Below are 25,068 nucleotides of genomic sequence, written 5' to 3' on the forward strand. Positions count from 1 at the left end.
GGGTGACGTAGGTCAGATACTTTTGGGTGCCATGCTTCAGCAGCATTGAGTCAGCTGCAGCACAAACTATTGGTAATGTTTTCACCTTTTTCTGATCGCGAACGTGAATAAGATGACATTTAATGAAGAAATGTTTGTCCTTTATTTGTGGTTGGCAAAAATCGACACAGTCAGACAGCAGCATCAGCGTCACTTGCAAGATTGCTGCAAGTCCCATCTATGAGCAACAGGTTGTCAGCTGCTGAGCATTTCAACGTTTTGATTCCCCAACGAGCTCTGCTCTCCTGTTTCTTAGGTTCATTTTGTTTTCTATTGGTTCATTTCACTCAAGCAGGCATGAGTGTGAAGACTGAAAACAGCTACACATGTCGCTGGTGGGCAAAGAAACTGTTTTTCAGTTTTCTATGTGACCGCAGAAGTGTCTCTTCTCTTCTTAAATAATTTGTAAACAACATAAAAGAAGATGAAAGCCATGATATACAGTAACAAGAAGGCCCATTGTTTGCCATGTGCCATCACGGCTGTATTTCTTACTGCAAGAATAAAACATACAGATTCATTAACATACAGCTGCCCAAGCAAATTACAATAAAGTGCACTTTGTAAAGTAGTTTGGACTATGAAATGTAAATCAGTTCTGAGTTACTTGGATGGAAAACATGTAGCACATGAACACATTTCACAACCTTCTTGTTCTCTTACTTCTACAATTTCTTTTATAAATACCTACACATACTCGAAAAAACGTTTTGTTTTAGTGTTGCAGCAAAAAAGTAACTGACTACAGATGCAAAAAAAAGGTCTGGCTGTTGCATTTAATGGGTCCACGTATGCCTGCACGTTTAACTGTATTACTTATCATACAGAATTGATATGTTGCACTGTTCTAGATTTAATAAGGAATAATCAGACATCACATGTGATTAATGAGTCAAAGAAGAAAGGAAGAAAGAAAAGAGGGCAGCATTAAAAGACAAAGTAATAGAGTTTGACTTTCCCTGCCAACACACTGCTGATTAGAAGGGAGTGGTGTTTGAGTGTGTCCCTGACGGACTGATTCTATTTTAGGGAGTGATTAGCGCCCTCGCACCACGTGAAATAAAACACATCACAGAGCTCGAGGCCACAGCAGCTTAATGCCACCGAGTTTTTATTGGAAGAGAAATCCCATCAATTTCAGAATTTGGAGAGAGAACAAAAGGTACGGTCAAAATACTTAATGAATTAATATTTTCTTTACATATAATATAATAAATGAAAACATTCAATCTAATGTAAAGAGGCTCTGGGACACTCCAGAAAAAAAAAAACCCCGTTTGAAACTGCAGCACTGAATGAGGGATACATGTATAAACTGTGATGACTGCGTTCATACAAGCATTTGGATCAAATAAACAAATGCGGTTGTTGTTGAAGTAGAAAAAAATAATCGGTGCCAATCAAATATAAGGACGACCTTGGACAAAAGTTCAGATGACTCCCCATCAATCAGCGACACATGGTTTTAGCCCCTCCTCAATCACTCACATGACCTGAAATAATATGAACATAAAAATGAATAAATACATTTAATAAAACTTTGCAAAATCTATGAGCTCTCCCCCCTTTGTCCCTCTGTTCTGCTCTTTTTTTGTCTTTTGCCAAACCCACAGTCAATATAAAATTACCAAAGCCACAGAGCAAGAGGGTTTTTAGGGAAAATCCACATTTTTAAAACATATGCATTTCCAGTTCCTCTTTTGTTCTGTTATTAAAAGCAGCATTTGCACCAATCACAGGCGATGCGTCCGCCCACTGCGCCTCAGGGGCCCACATACCTCCACACGCTTCTACTATCTCTCACGCAAAAACCCATCGCGCGGTGCAAACAACCAGACAGACACATCCTGACCAAATGTCACAACAATCAGTTTCTTACATTTTTATTTTGTTGCAGGAGAGTTGACAGTCAGGTCCAACGACACACTGTTCCTTTAAAAGCAAATGTATCAGTTTGAATTCGGCCAATATATAATGTTTAGGTTACACACTGTATGCAAAGTGCTCGTTGACAAAGACAGTAATTCACATATTTACAATTTCATATTTTTTTTAACTTAATCTGAGGAGTTTGAACTAATAAAAATAGAAAGACAGATCCAGATTTGTACAATAAGGGAAACTTCAAAGGTCCACACTCACTACAACGTACTGTTTGGTACAAAGGAACATTTGCTGCCCTGTTGCCACTGAAATCATGCTTTTTATCTTTGAAGTCTGAAATACATGTACAAACTCTTGATCGAAACACTGTATAACTTCAGCAGGGATGCGGTCACATTTACACGCCCAGCTTGCTTCCTGCTTGTTTGCATATTTTACAGTATCCTCTGCTTGCCACTGCAGGTGGGATCTGTCCAGTCTTTCTGCAGGAGGTGCTGGTGCACGCGTTTTCACAGTGAGACGGTGGTGCCGAGTTTTGTTTCAGTGCCACGTTAAGACACATCCTTCCTCACATTTCTGAATAATACTCAGCTTGCTGGAGGAGATTAATCACTTTTATGGCTTTTATTTATCCTGTTCGAGTCTGAAACATCAAGGGAGAGTGACATGGAGGCGTCCGCTCCAGCAGTTAAGAACACCGGGGCTGCACTCCACATCTGCAGTAAAAAACACAAGTATTGCAGCTAAAATTGGTTTATTTTACTATTATTGTTTTAACATGGCTTTATATGGAGGCCAGATGCCATGATTAGCAGCTTTCTGTCCTGGTTCTTTTTACCCCGTAATTATCTTTTGATGTGAAACCCATTTTACACCACATGAGTCAAACAGGCAAAGAGGACAAACGCTGCACTACTTGTGCTTTTGTCTGATATGGAGGAGCTTTTTGAATCCCCCCCCCCCAACCTCCCCCTCCTCTGTCCGAAAAGATCAAGAGGGGCCTCTTGTTCCAAAGATGTGGTCAAACTCGCTGAGGATGAGTTCCACCGCCTGGTTCTGGTAAACCATGTTCACCGCCATGTTGCCGTTGTCCCGCTCTGGACGCATCAGGGTCGGCCCGAACACAATGCCGATGTTCTGGGTGGTCATTCGGTTGGTGCCTGAACGCTCCAACACTCTGTAGAGAGATCAGACGCAGAGAGTAAGAGACTTTATAATCTAAAATATCTACAAGAAATTAAAAGAACCAAAATGGGTTCGAAGGGATGACAGTGTCAGGCAGTCGGCTGCTTTGGGCCCAGATAGAAATATCTCAGCAAATGTTGCATGGCTTGGCTAAAGTCTTTGCACAAACTTTAATGATCTTCAGATGATGTATTCTAAGCACTTTTTTTTTTTTGAAGTCCCCTGACATTTCCTCAAGCCTCCCCACCATGAGGTTGACATTTGTGGTTTTTGAGTGAAATGTCTCAACAACTATAGGATGGATTGCCATGAAATTTGGTACACACATCCAGATCCCCCTAAGGATGAATTTTAATAACTTGTAATAATGAATGTTATCATACCGATGTGTTGAACTAAGACGTTGAATGTGGTTAACATTAAACCTGCGAAACATTGTCATTGTGAGCATGTTAGCATGCAGATGTTAGCATTTCTTTTCAAAGCACCAGTCACAGAGAAGCTAGCGTGGCTGTAGACTTATTCTTGTTTGAATTCATCTTTGGGACTGCAGGCACATAGATGACTGCTAACTGTCCATTCAGCTTCATTCTTGAGTCTAAAACCACCGCCTGTATCCACCTATGTTGGTGTGTTAAAGTGTGTGTGTGTGTGTGTGTGTGAGAGAGAGAGATTGGGGGGGACGCAGGAATGGGTTTAAGCCACAGCATGAGGCATTCTTTCTAAAAATGCCATTCCCACCAAGCCACAAAAGCAGCCAGCAATTGCTCAAAACTTCCACATTAAAAAGAGAGGAGGAAAAGAGAGAGAGAGAGAGGGAGAGAGGGAGAGGGAAGAGAGAAAAGAGAGAGGTTCCAGTGGTGGCGGCGGTGGTGTTGGTATGCCTTCCAGCAGACGAACCACAAGGCTCCCATGGGACCTTCGAGGCAAGGAGGAGAGCGTGGGGGGACGGCGGAGGAAGGAGGAGGAGGGAGAAAAAAGGAGGAAGGGATGGAAAGAGGAGGAAGAGGGGAGGAAGAGGAAAGGGAGAATACAAAGAAGAGAAGGAAGAGAATGAAGAGGAAGTAAAAGAAACGAAGAGGAGGCGACAGGGTTGATTCAGCAGAGAGACAACAAATGAGAAACAGAGAGGGGGGGGGGAGGAATGACAGCGGGGAGAAAATGAGAGAAAGACACAGATTTGACATATTCATGGGGCCCACCACACCCTGGCACAAACATCGGCCTCAGAACACGAACGCTCACCCCTGAGTGGAAGGGAAAACCATAGGCGGTAAAAAACACACATTTTATGTACTGTAAAAGGAACTGGCTCACAGAACATCGTACACCATTCATCTTCCTCCAGCCTTTTCATCTTCACAGGGACCCAAACTTAACAACAGTGTGATCCTGGTACAGCACTGGCATACTTTGAGAGCTGTGGCCAAAGAATCTCTGACAGAAAAGTGACTGAGAACGACAAGGAAACTACCCCCTCTTGTGGTCAGGTTTACAAAGAAAAGTAATGAGGAGGAGATTTTTTTTTTCCGACAAGGGGCATCCGGTTCATTCCTTTGTGTTGAAATATCATAGAGGGAATATGCTGCATTATGGATTGTGCCAGTTTCAGGGCAGAGAGACGGCGGAGACACAGACAAATGCATGCGGTTTTATTGCCGCCCTCTCACCGTTTGAGATGGCAACACATGAACTGCAGCGTGTCATGGTTTGGAGGAGGCATGTTAAGCACCAGACACTTCAAACGATCCACTTTGTCCATGTAGTCGGACATCTCTGCAACACAGAGCAAGAGACGTGTCAGATCACAATACATTTCATCATTTGCATTCCATTTCGTGAACCTAATTAGCACCGCGAACCTGATTTACATCCGGTGACTGATATCACATGTACCCCATATTAGCATCCACTATCTAATCTGGTAAAGCAACATGCAATCATCAACAATCACCGCTGTGGTTTGATGTGAAACTGGGAACTGTGCAACAAAAAAAATAAATCGCATGTAAAATATAAGATAAGGATAAGAAACAGGGAGTTCATACCAAGAATGCATTTACATTTGTTATCATGTATTCCTAATATGCAACTTTTCTTATTTTTTAAAGCCAGATTATCTACAGTTTTAGGATAAGTAAAAGATAAAATGATACATTGCTGTATCACAAAGGCTCATGCTAAATAATTGATGAAGAACGCAGTTAAAGGAAAAGTTTGGTGCTTTTTTTACAGTCAAATCCCATGAAAAAATTAAAACAATGATCAATCAGTGAATTCATTATATTAACACATGTTGTATGTGGCTTTAAAAAATAAGAAAAGTTGCTTTCCCCGCTGTTTTAACCTGATTTGGTTTATTCTTAAATAGAATAGACCAACATTGTTGTTCAAAACTATTCAAAACATCATTGAGCTGTACTGGATGGCATGCTCCTTTATTATGATGCCGTAAATAGTCACTAGAGCATCAAATGTGTATTGAAAATAGTCCCCACACTTGTCTCTTTTTGAGGATCCTTTGCTTAAACCTACTTTCCCCGCTGTTTTAAGATTTATTTGGCCTTTAAAAAAAAATAGTGGCCTGTCGATAAAAGTAATGTCTCGATGGACCGCCACGAACAAGGCAGGGAAGTCGTAAAGTAGTGAAAGATGAACTAACACATTGTTTAGTCATTTCATGGCATTTTTTGACAAGAGGAAAAATATAGAACAACGCGTATGATTGGAGGATTATGGGAGAGGCGTGAACAAAATCCAGCTAACGTGAGGATTTATACAGTGCGGATTTTCAGCTTTAACAGTATGTAATTATTCTTCTCTTGTGTCGGAACTCGAGCAATTTTCTTTTTGACAAGCACCGTTTTATTTTACTGTGTCCATATATCGCTCATGATATATGTGGTGTTGTGAAACATTTTCTAGAGGTGGAAAAGTGCCGTAAATACAGTATATTCTGTAATCACGAAGATGACTTTCACCACAGTTTGAGAAAGCGTGAAAGAGCTCAAGTAAAGAGGGGAGTGAACTCTCTAACCCAAACTGTCCTGGTTTTGACTCACAAAAACCACAGCAGTGTTGTGAGTACGCAAAATAAAAACACATCAGAGGAAAAAATAATAAGGTGAGATTTTAAAGTATCATATGCGGGCGTCCTCGTGGCCCAGAGATTAAAAGATGGCGATCGTGTAATTACAGCATTCCCACTTTGAGTCTGGCCTGGGACTTTCCTGCATTCTCTCTCTTTCCTGTCCGCTGCCTACAACACAGAATCAAATAAAAGGCCCGATACAGAATTTATCTCAGATAAATCTTAGATTTGATCTTAGATGATTCTGTATGCAGTGACGCTCCACATGAAGGGGGAAGGTATATTCAGTAAATACAAGATAAACTGGGGGCTGAAGATGGTCACTCACTGACTGTCTCCACGATGTCGGTGAAGAAGCCGAAGGGCACGAGGGGCTCAGGAAGTTCGCGAAAGAAAAGTTTCAAAGCTCCCGTGATGACATGAATGTCCTCCCATTCACTCTGGTCCAAATTCAGCTTCTCCTCTGAGAGACATAAAGGGAGGAGGAGAAGATAGACAGACGGACAGGGTTAGAGGAAGCAAACGGAAGGCCAGGCAATGTGGAAAAGAGAGACAAAGAAGTTGAGCGAACAACATCAACAGAGCAGAGTTTAAATTCATGTCAGTGCTGAGGCGTAAAATGAAGGCTTGTAGCTGCAAGAGGGAGATAGAAATGGTCTGTGAAAGTCAGAGAAGACACAAAAGCACAAACACATGTAAAGCACACATTTTCTTTAAGTCCAGGCCTGACCAATGCTTCTCAAATTGCATGATAAGAACCAAAGGGAAGAAAATAAAGAGCTTTAATTTGACCTCAGTCGTCAAGAAGTTCAACATCTGATACAAACAAGTATCTAAGGATGAGAAACATTAGTCAGTGAGATTAAAACGCTACACAAGCTGCAGCTGATCCTCCGTTTCGTCCACTTGGTGGCAGTCATGCACCGCGTGAGATGTCGCTGTGTACAACCTGCTGCACGTTATTACATCAGAAAACTTAAAGCAGAAAAGCCTGAGGGACACACATACATTAAGCAAATGGTAGCACAACCAGCAAACTGTTCGGTGCACGCCTCAGCTCTGCGTGTCAGTCTGTGTGTGGGGAGTTTTTTGACAAGTTTAAACACATATGGCAGAAAAACATGCAGGCCGAGTAACACGTGAAAGCGTTTTATCCTCGTCAGTCTGAATCTACCTTGTACAAACTCCGCCGGGAACATGTAACGTCCGTCTGTAGTCACCGCTCGCTCTGCAAAAACCAACAGTTACTCAGCGGGCTTTCCCCGGCGTCCACTTTATCAAAAGGAAGTCATGTAGTGGGAGTGAGGCGATCAGGTTTCGAGCAGGTGTACAGTGAGTGTGTGCTGGGGTTACACAATGTCATATGTAATCAGAATGAACAAAACAGCATCAGAGGGCCTTTATCTTGATTTTAAGCAGCTGAAAAAAAAGGAACGGGCTACCACTTCTCTCCTCCCCCAACATTTTCCCCTCGCAGGCTTCATTCATTAATAAATTAATCAGCATTAATCATCTATACAGATCAGTTTCCCCCCTCCTCCCCTTCATCCTCACCGTGGTCCACCAGGAAGCGCAGTTTCTGAATCACTGCCAGGTTCCCTGACACTCTGTAGAGGCCGTCAGTGTCCAGTCCTGCAACACACGGCACAGAGCTGGTCAGATCCCGAGTGTATCTGAGCATCTATTAACACTTTAGAAGGTTAGTATCAAAACTAAACTTATTCCGTTATTTAAGCGTGACTTCATGAGAGTAAAGTCTAAAAATAAGTTCCTCAGATTTAAGGCAGTCAGAGCTGATATAATTGTTTTACTTTTCTGCACATAAATAATTTAGTGTGCCTGGGAAGTTTGTTTTGTTGCGTAAGTGCCCAAAAGCGTGTGAATAAAGTCAAGCAAAAGCACATTTTGGCACATTTAGACATCTAAAAAAAGTTTTAAAAAGTAACGTTTTGCATGACCACATGACCCCCTACTTCCTCACGACATTTCATAGCGTGATGTTTGATGAAGTGCTTTCAAAGTTCTGATATCAAAATTGAGTTTCTGCTTTTCCCTCACTGAACAACTCAGGCCCATTGATTATTAACGTCCTCGTATGATGATGATCTATATTCTTTCTTTCAACCACAAATCCCATGAAGAGATCAACGCCGTGGTCAAGTCAGAACAAGTCAGGCGTTTGTGATATATTGATTATTAATATCCGAGCTTTGAGTTTGAAGTCCACAGCTTCACAGGAGCCACCGAGTGAGATGTAACGTATCATGTTGCTGCTGCGAAACATACATCATTCATTCAGCCACATCTGACCCGGCATCGCTCATTCATTGGTCAAGTGAAGTTAATTTTATCTGTATCGGCCAAATTTGTCTGCCAGCGTTTTATAATTTAATAAGACCTAAATGATTACTCAATTAATCAAATAGTCCGTCTACAGAAAATTAATCTGCAGCAAATTTTAAAATAGTGATTATTTCCAAGATAAAAACACAATTTAACAGGAACAGAAACTTCAGGAAGAGGAGCAGAGGAGGGAATAGTCTTTACAAAATCAACAGTCTTTCTTTCCTACTGCAATCATTATGCACTATATGAGAATTAGGTCCTCTCTTTTTCCGGAAGCCACTTTGTCCTAAAAGTTTTTCAGTCAGTCAACGCCTTGAATGTCAACGTCTCAATCTGAAACAATGAGACAAGCCCCTTGTGGTCAAAACATTGATTTCTTTTTTTTTTACGAGTATTAAATATTTATTTGCAGCATTTTTTCTAAACAGTTTCCAAACAACTCCATTTTCTCTCATTTAGATCTTCTCTCCGGCTGGCAGCTGTCACGACTTCCTCTCTGTGCGTTTTTAGTTGCCTCTCTGTCAGCCAATCAAAAACATTTTTCAGTAAATGTTTGTCAAGTGATTTACGTCCCGGAGCTGAACGGTAGGTGCACAACTGCTGTCAAGTGACTGACGCTCAAAACAGGATTGAGGAGTGTTTCCTCATGTGTCCCTTTAAGTTGAGAATCCCACTAACAGGAGCCGGCTGTGTGTTTGCAGTGTTCGTACCTCTCCTCTCCACAGCCTCAGTACAAAGTTTGACGAAGCGAGGGACGGTGCTCTTCTCTCTCTCACAGAGCATCTCCAGGCGGCAGCCAAACACCTGATCTGAAGGGCGATGATGGAGGGACACAAACACAGACACAAACTCACTTTATATGTCTGTTCATTAGTTTTTTTTTCCCTCTCTATCAGATAACTGTGTCAAGACATGATGTAATAGCTACAAGCTCAAGTTGATCGAGAGCTAAATTTACTGTTCACTCTGGAATGAAACCTCCATGTTCCCAGCAGCGATATAAGCTCACCCTTGATGATGCAATGCAACATGTACTGTACTATATATCCTATAGGGTGAAAAAAAAATAATCAGACGCAGCTTTTCACTCCAGAGTATGCTAGTATTATAACAGTTTGTGTTATCTCTGTGATGTATTTGCTTGTAAAAATGTCATTCAATTAGTCAGTTTAACCACAACTTGTGGGTAGTAATGTTTTTTATAAATCCACCTCTATTTCCATTCTTCTGAGCGCCTTCTTCAGTTCTAATAACGTGCAGAAAACCGTGTCACGTCTCCTCGTGGACGTGGATGTAGTTGAGGTTACAAAATGATGTCAAAGCCTGAAGGGAGCTGTAGCTTTTCAGTGCTAACCAAATCATTGTTTTATCATTGTTAAAATGATGAGGTGCTGGTTGCGTTGGGATCGCTGAACATCCCCGGTTTGGGTCTGGGTGTGAACCTTTGCTGCATGAATTGCTTCCTCTGTTTCTGTCACCTCACTACTGCTCGCTATCACATGAATACAACTAAAAAGATGCCAGAAAAAATACTTCTTTTCAAAATATATAATAAGAACAAGTGTTATAATAGAGCTCATGTTTGTTTCTTGAATATTTTACTTTCTTCCTTTTCTCTATAAGTATTATTTTGCCATTTAGATAAATTATAATATTACTAATTATTTAAAGATGCTGCTTTGTCGAAAAGTATTTTGGAAGTTGTTGCGGCTGAACGCGAAAGAATAATTATTTTAAGAGTCATTGTTAAAATAGTTATGAGAACAAGGAACAGCTATTCAAAAAATACTCATTAAAGAGGAAGTGTTATAGAAGAAGTCCATGCTCAGATCGGTGACAAATGATGAGGAAAAGGAAAAATCATCATAAAGTGTCTTTGTAATCCGTTGTGTCATCATGGTATAAAGTCTCTGCTGAAGGGATGAACAACATCCGTACAAAAAATATTCCCTCATTTGGTGCTGTCTGACACATCGGAGCAAAGTCTTCCATAGGCGTTCAATTGGGATGAGATTTGGTGAGTGTGAAGGCCATGATGCCATAATTCTGATATGACTTTGAGAATCAAACCATTCAGTGACCACAGAATGGAAGCATCTGCATTCATTGTGTTTCTCCACTAATTTATTCAAGTTTTTTCCTTTAGTTTGTCATATATTTGCTTAGAATATGAAAAAAAAAGACAAAGGAATGTTTCAGCTTTTAAGAAAGATCAATAAAAGATGTGATGGTTGGTACGATCGTGGTTAAAGGCACTTATTGCAAGTCGCTTTGGATAAATAAATGTAATGAAATGTTACAATAGTGTCGTAATCAGCAGACAAGTGTGAAAAACCTTTTTGGAGAAGCTCTCACTAGATAGGTGAAGAGGATTGCGATGCATATTCACTAGGGGATGAAGCATCACTGCAGCATAAATTCTCAGATTTCCTGCCAGCCATCACAACTGTGATGCAACATATATTCAACTTCACAACAAAAGTCCAGTGCATAGTTTTAGCTGCAGAAGTGCTTAACGTAATATTAAGGACACTTGCATTCAGTGTGAAACTCCAAAAGGAAATATCACCTTTAATGAGCCCTTTCTCCTGCAGCGCCTGCAGAGGAGGTCTCTTTAGGATCAGCTTCTTCAGCCGGGTCTTCACTCTCTTCCTCTCCGTGTTCTCCAGGTTGGACGACGAGCGAGGGACTGCAGAGGGAGGAAAGGAGGAGGTGGAGGAGAAGGAGGAGGAGGAAGAGATGGAGGAAGAGGAGATCAGTGCGGGGCATTGGGCTGCGGCAGGGCAGGAGAGCAGATGAGATGGGATGGTGGTGAGGATGAAAAGCGGGAGGGCTGGGCGACGGCGGAGGTGAGACAAGACCGACGGGGGGATTATTTGCCACGGGGGCCGCGTGAAAATATAAGTGGGCTGGATGGAGGAGAGGATGGAGGAGAGGATGGAGGGATGCAAGAAGCCTGTGTGGAAGTTTAGAAAAAGAAGAGTGATGATGATGAAGTGAGAGTAAACTGAGGTGGAGGGCCGGGGGCCGATTATATGAGAAGGAAGGAAGTCGGAGTGGAGCGATGAGAGGCGTCGCGCGGTTACGACTTACGAGACGTTCTCCTGTCGTCCTCGTCTCCGCTGTGTTCCAGCATCTCCACGCTGCCCGCTCGCCTCAGAGAGTACAGGAGGACATTGTCTAACGGGTTTTCGCGGTCCTGGAAAGCAGGCAGAGCGAAATACACTCATTGTGTTAACTACGTCATATACAGACATTGCACCATATGCTTTTTAAAAACATCTGTTCAAAGTGGCTCCTGAGAAGTCCAACAGAGAAACATTTACACACCAACATTAAAACCCGTTAGATAAAAATAGAGCTCTGTACTTTCCCCAAGAAACCAAGATTATGCTTTAATTCACTTGACACTTGATCTTTTTTTAGGCTGAGATTAAGAAGTCTACATCTGATCTAAAGAAAAATCAAAACATAAAGAACCAGACAGGGAGGAGTTAAAGGATGTGAGTTTAAGATTTAAGCGGAGAACATAAAGGTTACCACTAATAGAGAAGTGGTACATTGAAATTACAACTCTGTGTGTGCGTTGTGAGTCTCACCAGCCTGTCGATGACGTTCTGGATGGTGCTGTACCACTCTTTGATAAGAGAGTCCGTCTCTGACTGCAGCAGGAACTCGTTGCCCGTTACAGTCCTCAGCTACAAAACACACATTTACGAACCATAACACCATGTGACGAACCGTCCGCAAGTATTTTTCTTGTTTCACACGTCTTATTCAACCGGTTTATCAGGTATCATGTGTTAAACTCAGTCATCTGACTTTTCTTGTTTTTTAACATAGTACATCACTTAAATGTTATCTGCCACACTTCACTGGAAAATTAATGTTTTCAGCTTCCTCTTCCTCACTGTGGGTCATCGGCGAGTGAACGGGTGAAAGAAAGCTTCCCACTCTCACTTCCCTCACTGATAAGAGCCCTTTGGTTGACACAAATACTATTCTATGTTTTACTACTTATCTGCAATCACACCATCCTCACTGTACATCAGCTCACTGCAACAGTCTGAACAAATTATGAAGAACATTTTTCGACCATAATTTCTTCTCTTACCTTGAAGACGTTCTTCTTGCTTGACAGGTCTTTGGCCCAGTGCAGCTGTGCTCCTCTCAAATCCACACTGCTCTCAGGGCGACTGTTTCCTGGTTTCTGTTTTGCCAATAAACAGGTATGCACACACACACACACAAATCATGTATTGTTCTACTAGTTGGCTGAATCAACCTATATATGTTTCTAAAAATGGAGTTTTGGTGTTTTGTGGGCAACCACTTTTTGACCCCTTTAACTGACTCTTACATAATGGCCAACTTTCACACACAACATCTGCAATAAAACTAAAATTCACCATGCAGAAAAAAAAATCCCATCTGCACTTAGAAAATGAAAAATTGATGTTTTCGCAAAAGATAATACCTGGACTAAAGGCATTAAACACAGAGTTTGTCTTAGCTATTACCCAGCTGGAAGGTGTCTGTGATTTAGGATCTTTGAAGAAAACCAGACTGTTTCCGACCAACACCACCCAGGAGGGGCTCCAATTTTTCCTGCAACCCAACAAACAAATGTATACTTGTCAGATGGGATTCATCCCAGCGAATCATACTCGCTATTCATTTATTCAAACACTATATCTACACAAAGAGACGCAATCTAATTCAACTCGTTTTGTCTTTAATGGGAGCAGCCACAGAGACACCTCACCTCAGTTTCCGGCCTCCTTCTGCAATCTTTGTCTTGTTCAAGAGGCCGGCTTTCTCCAACTCCTGAGAACACATTGAAAGGGTTTAAAGCACAATCTGCAGAATTGAAGCAGTAATATTTATACTGTCACACTAATGCTATCGCTCAGGGTAGGCATGAAAGGCTTGAATAATGAAATGTTAACAGTAAAGTACAGCAGAGGGCTTTTCCTCTGTGTAATACACTGCATCCTGAGCGAACCCATTTAGCTTGAATGTTGCATCATTCAAAAAATAGCGGGAGGGGAGCTGCTCTAAAATCTCCCACTGCGGTATGGCCCTGTTTAAGGTGTAAGAGAGAAGAATTAACACCAACTATGAAGTCATACGTGTTGAGTACAGCATATAAAGACAGTGAGGAACAAACTGAGGAATAGCAAGGGTTTTAAAGATAGAACAGAGAAAGAAAGAAAAGCTAGTGGTATTTCATTTATTTTATCTTAATAGGATGTGAGATATGCATTGCTGAGAGTTAGTTTATTTGCTGTGCTCAAAGAATTTAATGATACAATTACCTTAATTAATCCAAAGACCTCGCTGTGGACAGTTCTCTATTATTTTAACTTATTGTTCCCAATTAAATCTTTTACCAGTGATGTCTGTGGATCATACTGAGTTACTGCGGGTGACAGCATGACAGCCAAATTCATTAAAATGATGGTTGTATCATTGATTTTTACCTGGGATTCATATAAAAGGGATTTGGAGGTGAGACACAGGAGAAGAATTCAAAACATTTCAGTTTGAAGTTTTTTTTTATTGTGTTAGTTTAAAAGTTAAGAATGCATGGATGCTAAAAGGCCTCTTGTGCACAAAGCTGCCTATTTCTATACGGTATTGAAAATCTAATCAATAGAAGACATTCATTTCAAAAGTAAAAGGCAGTGTTTTCTCACCGGTGTGCAACCATCGCTGTCTGGAGAGCTCTCAGGAGACGGAGGCTCCACGACGATGTTGGTCACATTACAGGAGTAATCTCTGCACTGCTGGACCAGCTGAAAGACAGCAAGTGGGCGACGTCAGTGGCGTTCATTTGTCTGTATGTGTATTTGTGCATATGTACAGTTGTTTTGCATGAAAAGTGTTAAAAGTGTATCTGCAATTCCTCTTCCCTCTGCATGTCTGTGAATACTGTACACACAGTTTGTGGCCCTGTGTGTATGTGCTCTGGAGGTGAGTACCTTGCCGTTCTCAGGCAGGGTCATAGATTGAGAGTGGCTGAGCTGCTGCTCAACATCATGCAGGGCGGCAGAGTTATGGTGCTGGGCATCGGCATGGCTGAACACCATTGTGCTTAGGGTGTCAGAGGAGGCGGCGCGCTGCATGCTCTTTAGGGTTAAAGGTCGGGGTCAATGTTTGGGTGAGTGGTGAACAAGGGAAAGGGCAATCACTATACAGTAAATACAATATACCACCATTGTACCTTAATGTCTGTGGATCCTGTCGGAGCTGATAAGTGTTTGGGTTCTTATGAATAATTCTACTGACACTATTGAAGAACCTTCACTGAATATTTAAGTATTTAGCTGATGCGCTTGCCTAGCGCAACCTTAAATGAGTGCAGTAAAATCAGCATGAATTCCTAAACAATTACATTTTTTTTACTCATTGGTTCATTTTGCTGCAGTGGATGTATTGATGATAGCTTTGTTGCTCTGACTGACGGACAGCAGTGTCAATGAGCTCGTAAAATAATCAGTTTAGCGGGGAGGCAGATGCTTGTAGGTGCATCTCTACTTTACATGCAAAATATGTATGCTTACAATCCCGTGCGCGTACAGATACTAGTGTGCATGGTTCAACTTAAACTTTTCCTGCAGCAGCAGCCATAATTAAGTACCTATCCCCATCCCTGTAACCTAGTTTCAACAATCAGACTAAATATCCATCCTAATGTTTGCCGTCTTTTCATGCAAGGAGGATTAGCACTAAGAGCCAAATCTTCTCCTTTGCTAAGAGGAGGCCTTTAAAAGGGCTTACACCAAGCGCACCCACACCCCACTGTGATGCAACATGTTGCAGTAAGAACTGCTTGGGTAACAGACTTTCTTTTAACACCATGAGTTGCTATTTCACCACCTTAATATGCATAAATGCTGATCTCTGAGAATCTAAAGAGCATAGCTGGCATTACTTTAATGTATTCTACAGTAATACAGTGGAGATGCAGTTTTTGCAAATGTAACGACTCGGGTTCATTGATTTTCAAGGGGAAACTACCCTCCATCAAAAACCCTTTAAGCGCTTATAAAACACGGAGGATTACCCTCCCAGTCAGGAATGCAAAAAGAATAACAAGGAAAGGGTTTTCAGTTTTAGAAGAAAGAAAGAAGAATAGTCAGTCTATGTTATCAGATTGTATACAGACATTCCGGTAATGCTTCTGGTGCTGGATCTGCAAACTTAACATGTAGCAGGACTTTTTATTACTCAGTGACATAGTCAAGGTGGCAGACTACGCCACCAGAACGGTATGGCGTCCTGCTTTGTTAAGAAAATGCATCCTGTTGTGTAGGACGAATATGTAAAACTATAAGGGCTCTTATCTTTTACTTTACTCTTTGAAGGGTGTTTTTCTTTACAAGGTGAAACTCAAGGTGAATGGCATTAGCCCTCTGGCTATAAAAGAGTGCGGTAGGAAAAGACGATTTTCACCTGTTTCATCTGCCAGCCACTGCCAGTATTCCTCTGGTGAGTCCCGAAGAGGAAATCAGGTGACAGCTAGAGACAAAGACAGAGAGACAGGAAGACAAAGACAGGCAAATCAGATGATCGGTTGCTATTTGCATTTTAATTTGAAACACAACTCCATTTTCTGTATAATAAATCTAGGAATATTTCACTTTCAGGCTTCCTGGACTTGTAATTATGAGTGCAGCAAAAGATCGGCAACAAAGGTCAATTTCACACCTATGTGTAAAAAACAGGATGCTGTTTTCAGTTAAGATAAGTCATGAAGTTCACACCAACACCGAAACTACACTTCCTGCCAGCTAAAAAAGGTCCTTAATTCGCCACCACAGCACAGAGGTACACACACATACGCACTTACACACTCGTGCACGTGTTCAACTGCAGTTAATGAGAGGCAGTTGCTGCCGTTGCTCAGTAAGACTGAAACACACTCTACATGGTACTGCTTTGACTCAGGCCTGCCGGAATTTAGTTATTGAACTGGATCCCACACGTCCACACAAATAACGTGTTGTGAGAATGACAAAGTCAGTAGCAACACCGCTGACAGATGAGCAGCCAAATCAGTGAACTATGTTAGCATTAAACCCACATGAAACATATTCAGCTCCATATTCAAAGCGGGACATTATATATGCGCTGCCAGAAACTCCACACCGGTGATGACATGGAATGAAAACAACAACACAATAAAGTAAATACGACTGTGTAAGAAATAAATATGAACTTACGGCATAGGTGCTCATTATCACTGATAAATACAATCCAGGTCAACTCTTGTTTCTGAACACTTTTTTCTTGTCGAGTTTGAGTCCTCAGCTGCCTGTCACTTTTCCGTCTGAGTGTCAAAGTGTAAAAAACATTCATCTGTCCTTCTTGTCTCCGCCTGCTTCTACTTCCCCATTCTAGAGGGAAGCTGCTTTTTATCAGCCGGTACAATCATGCATGACAGCTCAGAATAATTACACCATAGCTTTGCTCACGTTCACACCTCAACCACTGTCCACACTTCTGTTTGCAAGTCTGTAGGCAAAGACGATGGGAACGCTTAGCTTCAAGAAACGTACCATGGCGTTACTTAAAATGGTCCTTTACTAGTTCCATTTTAGCCTTTGTAATCTTACTTAAGCACAGAAGTAATGTGCAAATAAAAAGACCAAATATAAATGTACTCATGATGAATAACCTGTTACATGGTTAGACTGTTACATTACAGGATTGTTATTACTGATGCCTGGTATCTGGAAATATTGTGGAGCAGTTCAGCTAATTTGAGAAAAATAAAAACAAAACTAAAATGTCCACATACATTATATGTTTTCAGGAGGGTATTAAATGCACATAAATAGGAATACAAATTGGTGTGAGGTTCATCTTGTGTATATACAATAACCAATAAACTACAATTACCAAATAAGACTCTACAGGACATGCCTCCCACCGACATGAGTCATTTTTAACACCTTGCTGTTTTCGATTGTGTGAAAACTAGTCAGCAAGTGAGAAGAGAAGTTAAAATAGATGACTAAAAGTAGTGAATAACAGCAGCAGTACAAATGCAAACTTGAGTTCTACTGAAAAAAGAGACCAAGCCTAAAAATCCACATTTCCAGGATGTGAAAAAGTATTGTGACAATATCTGCTTTTATAGTTTTAAACAATTCTACATTTCAAAAGAGCACATCTAGAACATGATCGTTGATGTTGATGAAGAGGTATTTGAGCTCAAATGAAAGTTCAACAAAGGAACCTTTGGAGACCAACAGATATTCCATCACAATACATCCTATTCTATGAGTGATGATATGTTATATGTGTAAATTCAGAAAATCCAAAATAAGTAAGTTATTAACTGTATATGATTGATTGATTGATTGATTAGTCGTTTGGTCTGAAAACTAAAAAAATAACCGTCACTATTTACAAGAACCAAGGGCTATGTCTTAAAATTTGAACTTGAGTATTCATTAATTGTACATATTTTTATTGGACTAATTCCAAAAAACAGAGCACTTTTTTCACCTCCATGTTGTGCTACATTTCTGCTGAAGTACTAATCTGCGTCTATATATGACTGGTCCTTATTCACAGTGCATCACCTAGAAGCAAAATAAAATTGTACCTAAACTTTTTACACAAAATTAAACTCATCAGAGCACCGCTTTCACTTTCACATTGCGCTACATTGCTGCTGATGAACACATCTTTGCATCAAAATAAGGCAGCGTGACAGCTCCCCAAATGCAAAGCCTAAACATCTCAGTTGCCCCCTGGTGGCTGGTTGTTAGTTTTTGTTTTTCTATGAGCGGATCACATCTTTTAAATGTCAAAATTGGACTTGATCGTGTTCATTTAGTTGTGGGAAGCCAGAATAGTAATGGTGATTAATATACCATCAATTGTGCAGCCCTACTCAACAGTTCAAGAACCAAAGATATTTATTTTACAAGGAAATAGTAAAATAGCAAATCCTCACATTTGAGAATCTGTAATCAGAGAACAGCTGATGTTTTTGATCAACTTAAACAATCGACGATCAAAATGATTTGTCTGTTGATCGACTAAGAAATGAATCATCTAATTGCTTCAGCTCTACTGTCAACTAAACAGAGTTTGTTGAGGAGTAAAAAGGATAAAATGTAGCATCCTACAAGCATAAAGTAAAATGGAAGTACAGGTACATTAATGTACTAGTACACAAACATTTCTAAGCATACCGTAGGAATCAAGCTCACAAAGGAAAAGGACATAAGAAGAATATAAAAATAAAATAAAAATCTAGACTAGAAAACACTGTGTGCTAAGTAATATGGGTCCCTCAGACTTTGAACACCTGGGTCATTAACTTGTGTGGCATGCAGTATGCATTATATATCATTTGTGGAGTTCCTGTTTAATACATGTACCACTGAATACAAAGTGACACATGTAGGTCAACAGAAAGCATCTCAAAAGGACTTGATGGGGGAATCACTGCTTTGATCATGTGGGTATTTTTTTGATGAGCAACATTAAATTTGAAACACTGACGCAACATTGAGGCAACGTAACCTTGAGATGCAAAATGCTTATCTCTGACAATCTGGATCATGCGGCTTGTGTTGCTTTACTACGTAGATGCCGTTGATTCAGGTCTATTTCAGTCACCAACGGCTGTTGAATAAATTCCCAAAACCCTTACGTCGGAAACAACAGATGTACTTTCTCACTCGTAGATTAGAAACACTCAAGCTTGCAAAAAAGGGTGAAATGAATGAAACAGCGGAAGTTTGACTACGACAGCCTCTGTGAGGTCAGAGAGGGGTTTAACACTGATGAGAAGTTTCAGTGAGTGGTTTAAATTTAGCAATGTTTTTTAATGGTTTGGATTTAAAAGAGTCCCCTGCCTCCCTCTGTGTGGCCCTAATGGCTTCTGCTCATCTGCATCAGATCAAAAGGCATTACCTTGTTATTCCCTTCAGGGATTAGCCCAACAAAAACACAATTTGAGAGGAAGTGTGTGTGTCAGGGGGCAGTTCATAGATAAATAAATGAGGCAGTGAGTCGGTCAGTAAACGATGGGGCAACTAGAAATATGTAATCCCCTTTTTAATTTGGTCCCTCTCAGCATTTCACCCTGCTTTAATCTGGAACGTGGTTGAGTTCTGGACAGCGTGTGCACTCTGGGTAACAGATAGACACTAACAATAGATGAATTTGCATGAGACCAGACAGAAGGTGTGTGCTTTTTGTCGTCTCACTGTGGTTTGTTCTGTCTTCGTTAACAGTTGCCAAAGCACAGCTGTTTGCACTAAGCAATGTTGCATTGGAATGATTATTCATTAATATTAATAATCTTTTACATGAGAGCACAGAGCAATAAGTTAAGAATGTAAAAGCCTCCTGACAGTTTTTGAAGAACCAAAAGGATGATGGTAAAATAACTAAACCAACCACTTCGATTCACTGACTTGGCTCACAATCATAGACTGTATATAAAAGGTGGACTTGGTCATGTGACGTCATGTAATGGTTTGTGGACTGCCGTCTCCATTTTGTTTTTTTTGGAACCAGAAGTGACGCGAGAGGGTGTCGCTCAGTGAAAATGTTACAATTAACTTTCATGAACTGAAAAGACACAGTGGAAGGGTTAATGTTGTAAGACAAAGACACGGACAACTCCCAGACCGGACAATGCCGTGGTAGCAACCTGTCAATCACAAGGTAGCCACGCCATAACTCATACCCTGCTTTATCATCTATTTTACTCTAATTAGGACCATAATTGACTAAATGAACATCATGCTTATTGAGGAAGACTTGAAACTAGCGATTGAGACCATGAACTCATGTTGACAATGTTTACTCAGGTAAACAATCAAGTGAGAAGTAGGGACATTTTCTCATAGACTTCTATACAATCAGACTTGGAGTTGCCCCCTGATGGCCATTAGAAAGAGTGCAACTTTAAAGGCACTTACACATTGGCTTCACTTTTCAGAGCCCGGTGCTTGCACACAGCGTCATCAGCACATTTCTCAAATTCTAACCTCCTCATAACTTCCTTGTAACAAAGGTTCATTGAATAAAAGCTAAAGTACAATGCCTTATGTGTGGTTGGGTTTTAAAATACATGATTTAGCAAATGAATGAATGAATAAAGAATAAACGATGAAGATATCATATTCCTTTAATATGATATGATATAATATGATAAAAGCATGTGATATTCAGTGGGATACCCTTCCTAGAACCCAACTTTATTCAAAAAGCAATTCAAAAACAACACAGGTGTTTTAAAATGCTCAACAGCTCAGAGGTAAAGCACAACAATATAAGTATACTCAAAAGGTCAAGAAGATGCTTTTCTTGGGTGTGCACTTGTTGCTTTCTGTGGTAAGGTACAGGGGAGGGTGGAGAAAACAACAAGAGCTAAGTCTTGTGTCATTGTTGTGTAAGTGGAACTCCTGTTATTCATTTTGTCACTACAGTTACAGCAAAAACCTCATCCTTATCTCATCACCCCTAAAAATGTACCATAATTACTGGCGTGGAAGACGTTGGAATTACCATTGTCATAATCTAGTTGTTAAATCAATTTGAGCACTTCTTTAAAAGTGCAGCAGTCTTACCCTGTTCATTGTTCCATTGCCAGCTTCAGGAAGTGGTAGCGACAGATGGCTGGTTTCTCTGGTTAACGTCTGAGTGTGTACCGGACCGTCCTGCGAGAGAAACAGAAATAAAACTCAGATTGTAAAACAGTAAAGGACTTAAATACATTATTATCTATTAACTACAGACTCAAATGAACTGTATTGTTGAACAGGATCAACAAAAATAGTAATAACAAATATTTTAAGGAATAGTTTGCAATTATGGCCAATACTGTTCACACATTTGCTTTCTTTCGGAGAGCTGGATTAGAATATCAATAGCACCCTCATATCTGTTCATTAAATGTGCAGCTACAGCCGGTGAGCTTAGCACAAAGACAGGAAACAGGGAGAAACAACTAGCCTCTCTCTAAAAAGTAAAACAAATCTGCCAACCACCACCTCTGAGCACCGTTTTAAGGGTTATGTACCTGACGATTCTTTGTCCGAGAACTTTCTGGACTCTCTGCTGGTTGCCTGACAACTGCTCGTGCTAAAAGCTATAACTCCCCCATAAAACAGTAAATTGTGATTTTTCACTTTTGTACAGATTAAACAGATAACTTGTTCATGTGTGAGCTTTGAGGTGCTGGTAGGTAGATTGTTTTCATTTGAACAGAAGCTGCTTAGCTAAGCTAAGTTCACCGTCTCCTGGCTGTAGCCGTATATTTAACCGACAGATATGAAAGTGGGATCAACCTTTTCATCACATTTTCAACAAGAAAGCAAAAAACATCACTGAAAATCACTAGAAATGCGTGTGTGTCCATACCAATGACATTGGCCAGTTACTATGTAATATTCAGCAACTCTCCAAGTGTTAAGTTCAATGTGACCCCATGCCAAAGTGAGAGTATATAGAGTGACTGCCACTCGAACTCATATACGAGTCTCCCCGCGTGCTTCAGACTTCAGCTTCCAGCTGTGGAAACCTGCCCTGTGATCACTGTGTGTGTGCAACCCTCCATGCGTCACCTCATGTCTATGTGAAGAGAAAATATGCGAGTCAGGGTGCTCTTCTTTAGGTCTTATGAAGTTCTTTTGGCTGAAAATGTCCCTTTTAGTGCTGATCCAGTCAAACTATGTAAGCATATAAATGAGCCGACTATGTTATTCTACACCCTGACCTTTTTCTCTCCTCTCCTTTGAGAAAAGAAGCTTTCATCCAGCTCTAAAAATGCCTACCTTTTTAAGTTTAAAGCCATCTCAGTGAAAGTAAAGAAGAAAAACACGGATTCAGGAGGACTAACAAACAGGGAATTAACACCGTCTGTGTTGGATGTTTTACTTTGTCAGGGTTGCGTCCACGAGCCCGGCGGGGGGGTTTCCATGACCTCTCCTTGGTGATGCTATTGACGTAGTAGCATCTCCCTGTGGGCAGGTCCGTGTACTGCTCCCACAGATCCATGACCTGGAGAGGCTGCTGACCTGGGGCAGGGCTAGGGGGCTCCAGCTGCGACAGACGTTTCTCTGGCTGCATTTCAGTGTAAAGGGGGGAGTCCTGCCAGGACAGCTGGGACAGATAGGATTCTGTTGGGACCTCGTAGGTAGAAACAGGAAATAGGGAAAGGAGAAAGAAAGTCATGGCCAATTAATGTAAATGCAAATGTTATATTCACATAAGAAAATATAATACAATATGACTAACCAGTTTATAGAATAAATGTAACTAATTGGACAGAAGTTCAATTGTGCTAACTACGACTCAAAGGATAAAGCTGGTGGTATTCTATATTATTCTTTGTTGTATTGAAACAGGACACAAATACAAAACTATAAATAGATGGATAGATGAACTTTATTAATCCCAGATTGGGCTATTACTGTAAAACAGCTGGGTGCAGTACTATTGAGCAAAAGCTACTCTAGGACTATTTTTAGCTGCAGATTAATACACATTTGGTGCGCTAATGAGTATTAAGAGCAGTAGGATGGTGAATGTGTTATTGACTGAAGATAACCTTCAGTGCCGCATATTTATCGCTATGATGGACATGTCGCCCAGTGCAACCCTGTGCCTGTGTTATCTGATTGCTGTTTTGACAAAAATAAAACTTTATGGCACAGAAGAATATGCTATATTAGTCTCTGGCTACACCGACTATACTTGTTAACTGAAAATATAGATATTGATTGTTGGTTTGGGTCTTTTGATGGGAATTGCTGTCAATAAGAACAACATTGAATATTACCAGCATTATTTGTAAATTACCGAGAGACAATGTATGTTGTTCTGCTTGTGCATTAGAACGGAAATATTACCATATGGTTCTGTGTATGTAGTGCCACAAGTACCACAAGTAGAAGACATCAGTGCCTTAAACAAAACCATCATCTCAGTGTGTGAAGAAGAGACATAAATCACAAAGAGAAACAAGTAAATCCCTCCACCTCTTACTATGTAATAACCCGTCAGACGTTGGATTAAGACAGAGCTTATAGAAACGCATGTGCTCACCCAGATAGAGTGGACTAAAGCAACAGCTACAAGAGAGGACATTTACAAATCCAATGAAATTAATTGAAGAGATATGCATTAAAACATCATCTTTCCACGAAATATAGCTGAGACATAATTCACTAACTGACTGACTGATTTGCAGCCATAACACCAAAGGGATGTACTTTTTTGCAAACGTAAAAAAGAAACCATCTAATTTGTTCTACAAACTTCAACAATTAAAAGAAACTATTTGAGTCAGGAGAAAAACTTTGAAGACCATTCAGATAGCCGTGCAGAATGTAAGGAAGTTGCGGTCTTTTTGTGTGAATGTGTATTTGTGTATATGTGTATGAGTTACTGCCATTCCAAACTCATTTCCACCAAACCTAGTTTGTAATTTGGATTTTGGTTGCATTATGAATGAGATTTGTGTCTCAACTACCTGTGGACGCAGAAATTTGTATCTAAAATTGAAAACTGTGTATTCAAAAATACTCAAATAGACTTATCTGTTGGTCAGAATATCTTCTGTGATAAAGGTCTATTAATAAACTGGTCAAATAAGATAGCTATAAAGCATGTTAAAATATTACAATAATTACTTCCTGAAGTAGGACTCTTGTCACTATAAAAGACAAAACACATTTCACCGAGACAAATAGCTTGTTTTTAAATCCAGTTACAGATTAACAAACATGGAAATGATTTTCACTGACATCATCACCTGTTTGTTGTTTCCAGAACAGTGAACGCAACCACGCTGTCCTATGCGTGCGTCTGTGTGTTTGTGTGCATGCGTCAGCGGCCTCTTTGCTTTTTGAGACTCCTTGATCGTATTCAGAATTGACCGCTATTTTAGACACTACTTCTTCTTCCACCTCCTCTTCTTCAGGTTTGATGTTCTCACCCTAATCAGAGCTACATGTTTATTTTATATGTTAAGTTGTTTGCACGTTCATTGTGATTCTACCACAAAATCGAATGAGCAATACAGAGAAGCTTTATCTTATAGACCAGTGCTGAGTGGATACGGTGAACTGTACCGCAACATTGTGTTTAGTCCTAACTGTTGGAATTGGAAAAAGTGTGAACTTTTATTATATTTCATCACTCTCTTTTCTCTGCCTGTCAAAAGCATGTGGACAGCCCAATCTACATCACAGTATTGGTATCAGTTATTACTCATTGGCATAGTGTTCAGGGTTACACACACTCTTGGCCATGCAGCGTATGGATAAATCAAGGCAAAAGTGCCAAAAAACAACCTTTAAAAAAGCATCAGTCAATTGTATCTCTTCAAATTCAAATGGGATTCTGCCCCCTGGAGGACAAAGATTAAATCTAATTGAAATTCATCATCAGTGTGGCAGCATTTAAAAAAAAGGCCTGACAAAGATGAATGCTGAGAGAATATTGTGGATGAAAAACAGGTCGTTATGACCTGAATGTGG

The 25,068-nt window shown here is 40.4% G+C and overlaps 1 protein-coding gene across 2 annotated transcripts in view; it reads right to left on the reverse strand.

Moving 5' to 3' along the window:
• Positions 1-1,149: 1,149 nt before the first annotated feature.
• The window catches only part of arhgap9 (Rho GTPase activating protein 9), a 32,657-nt gene continuing 8,738 nt past the window's right edge, over positions 1,150-25,068 (reverse strand). Inside the window, exons 5-21 of one of the 2 annotated variants that reach the window (XM_079157003.1) lie at positions 22,463-22,714; positions 21,154-21,243; positions 16,004-16,069; positions 14,530-14,676; positions 14,245-14,343; positions 13,311-13,372; positions 13,066-13,153; positions 12,660-12,755; positions 12,145-12,243; positions 11,639-11,744; positions 11,115-11,234; positions 9,256-9,354; positions 7,754-7,831; positions 7,374-7,427; positions 6,528-6,662; positions 4,779-4,884; positions 1,150-3,100 (exon numbers count right to left, since the gene is read on the reverse strand). In XM_079157003.1, coding sequence (XP_079013129.1) covers positions 2,914-3,100; positions 4,779-4,884; positions 6,528-6,662; positions 7,374-7,427; positions 7,754-7,831; positions 9,256-9,354; positions 11,115-11,234; positions 11,639-11,744; positions 12,145-12,243; positions 12,660-12,755; positions 13,066-13,153; positions 13,311-13,372; positions 14,245-14,343; positions 14,530-14,676; positions 16,004-16,069; positions 21,154-21,243; positions 22,463-22,714 — 1,884 coding nt within the window. In that variant the 3' untranslated portion in view covers positions 1,150-2,913. The remainder of the gene's footprint in view (positions 3,101-4,778; positions 4,885-6,527; positions 6,663-7,373; positions 7,428-7,753; positions 7,832-9,255; positions 9,355-11,114; positions 11,235-11,638; positions 11,745-12,144; positions 12,244-12,659; positions 12,756-13,065; positions 13,154-13,310; positions 13,373-14,244; positions 14,344-14,529; positions 14,677-16,003; positions 16,070-21,153; positions 21,244-22,462; positions 22,715-25,068) is intronic. The other variant, XM_079157004.1, reaches the window with a different exon arrangement.

Source organism: Pholis gunnellus (assembly GCF_910591455.1).
Source record: "Pholis gunnellus genome assembly, chromosome: 3".
NCBI classification, from domain to species: domain Eukaryota; kingdom Metazoa; phylum Chordata; class Actinopteri; order Perciformes; family Pholidae; genus Pholis; species Pholis gunnellus.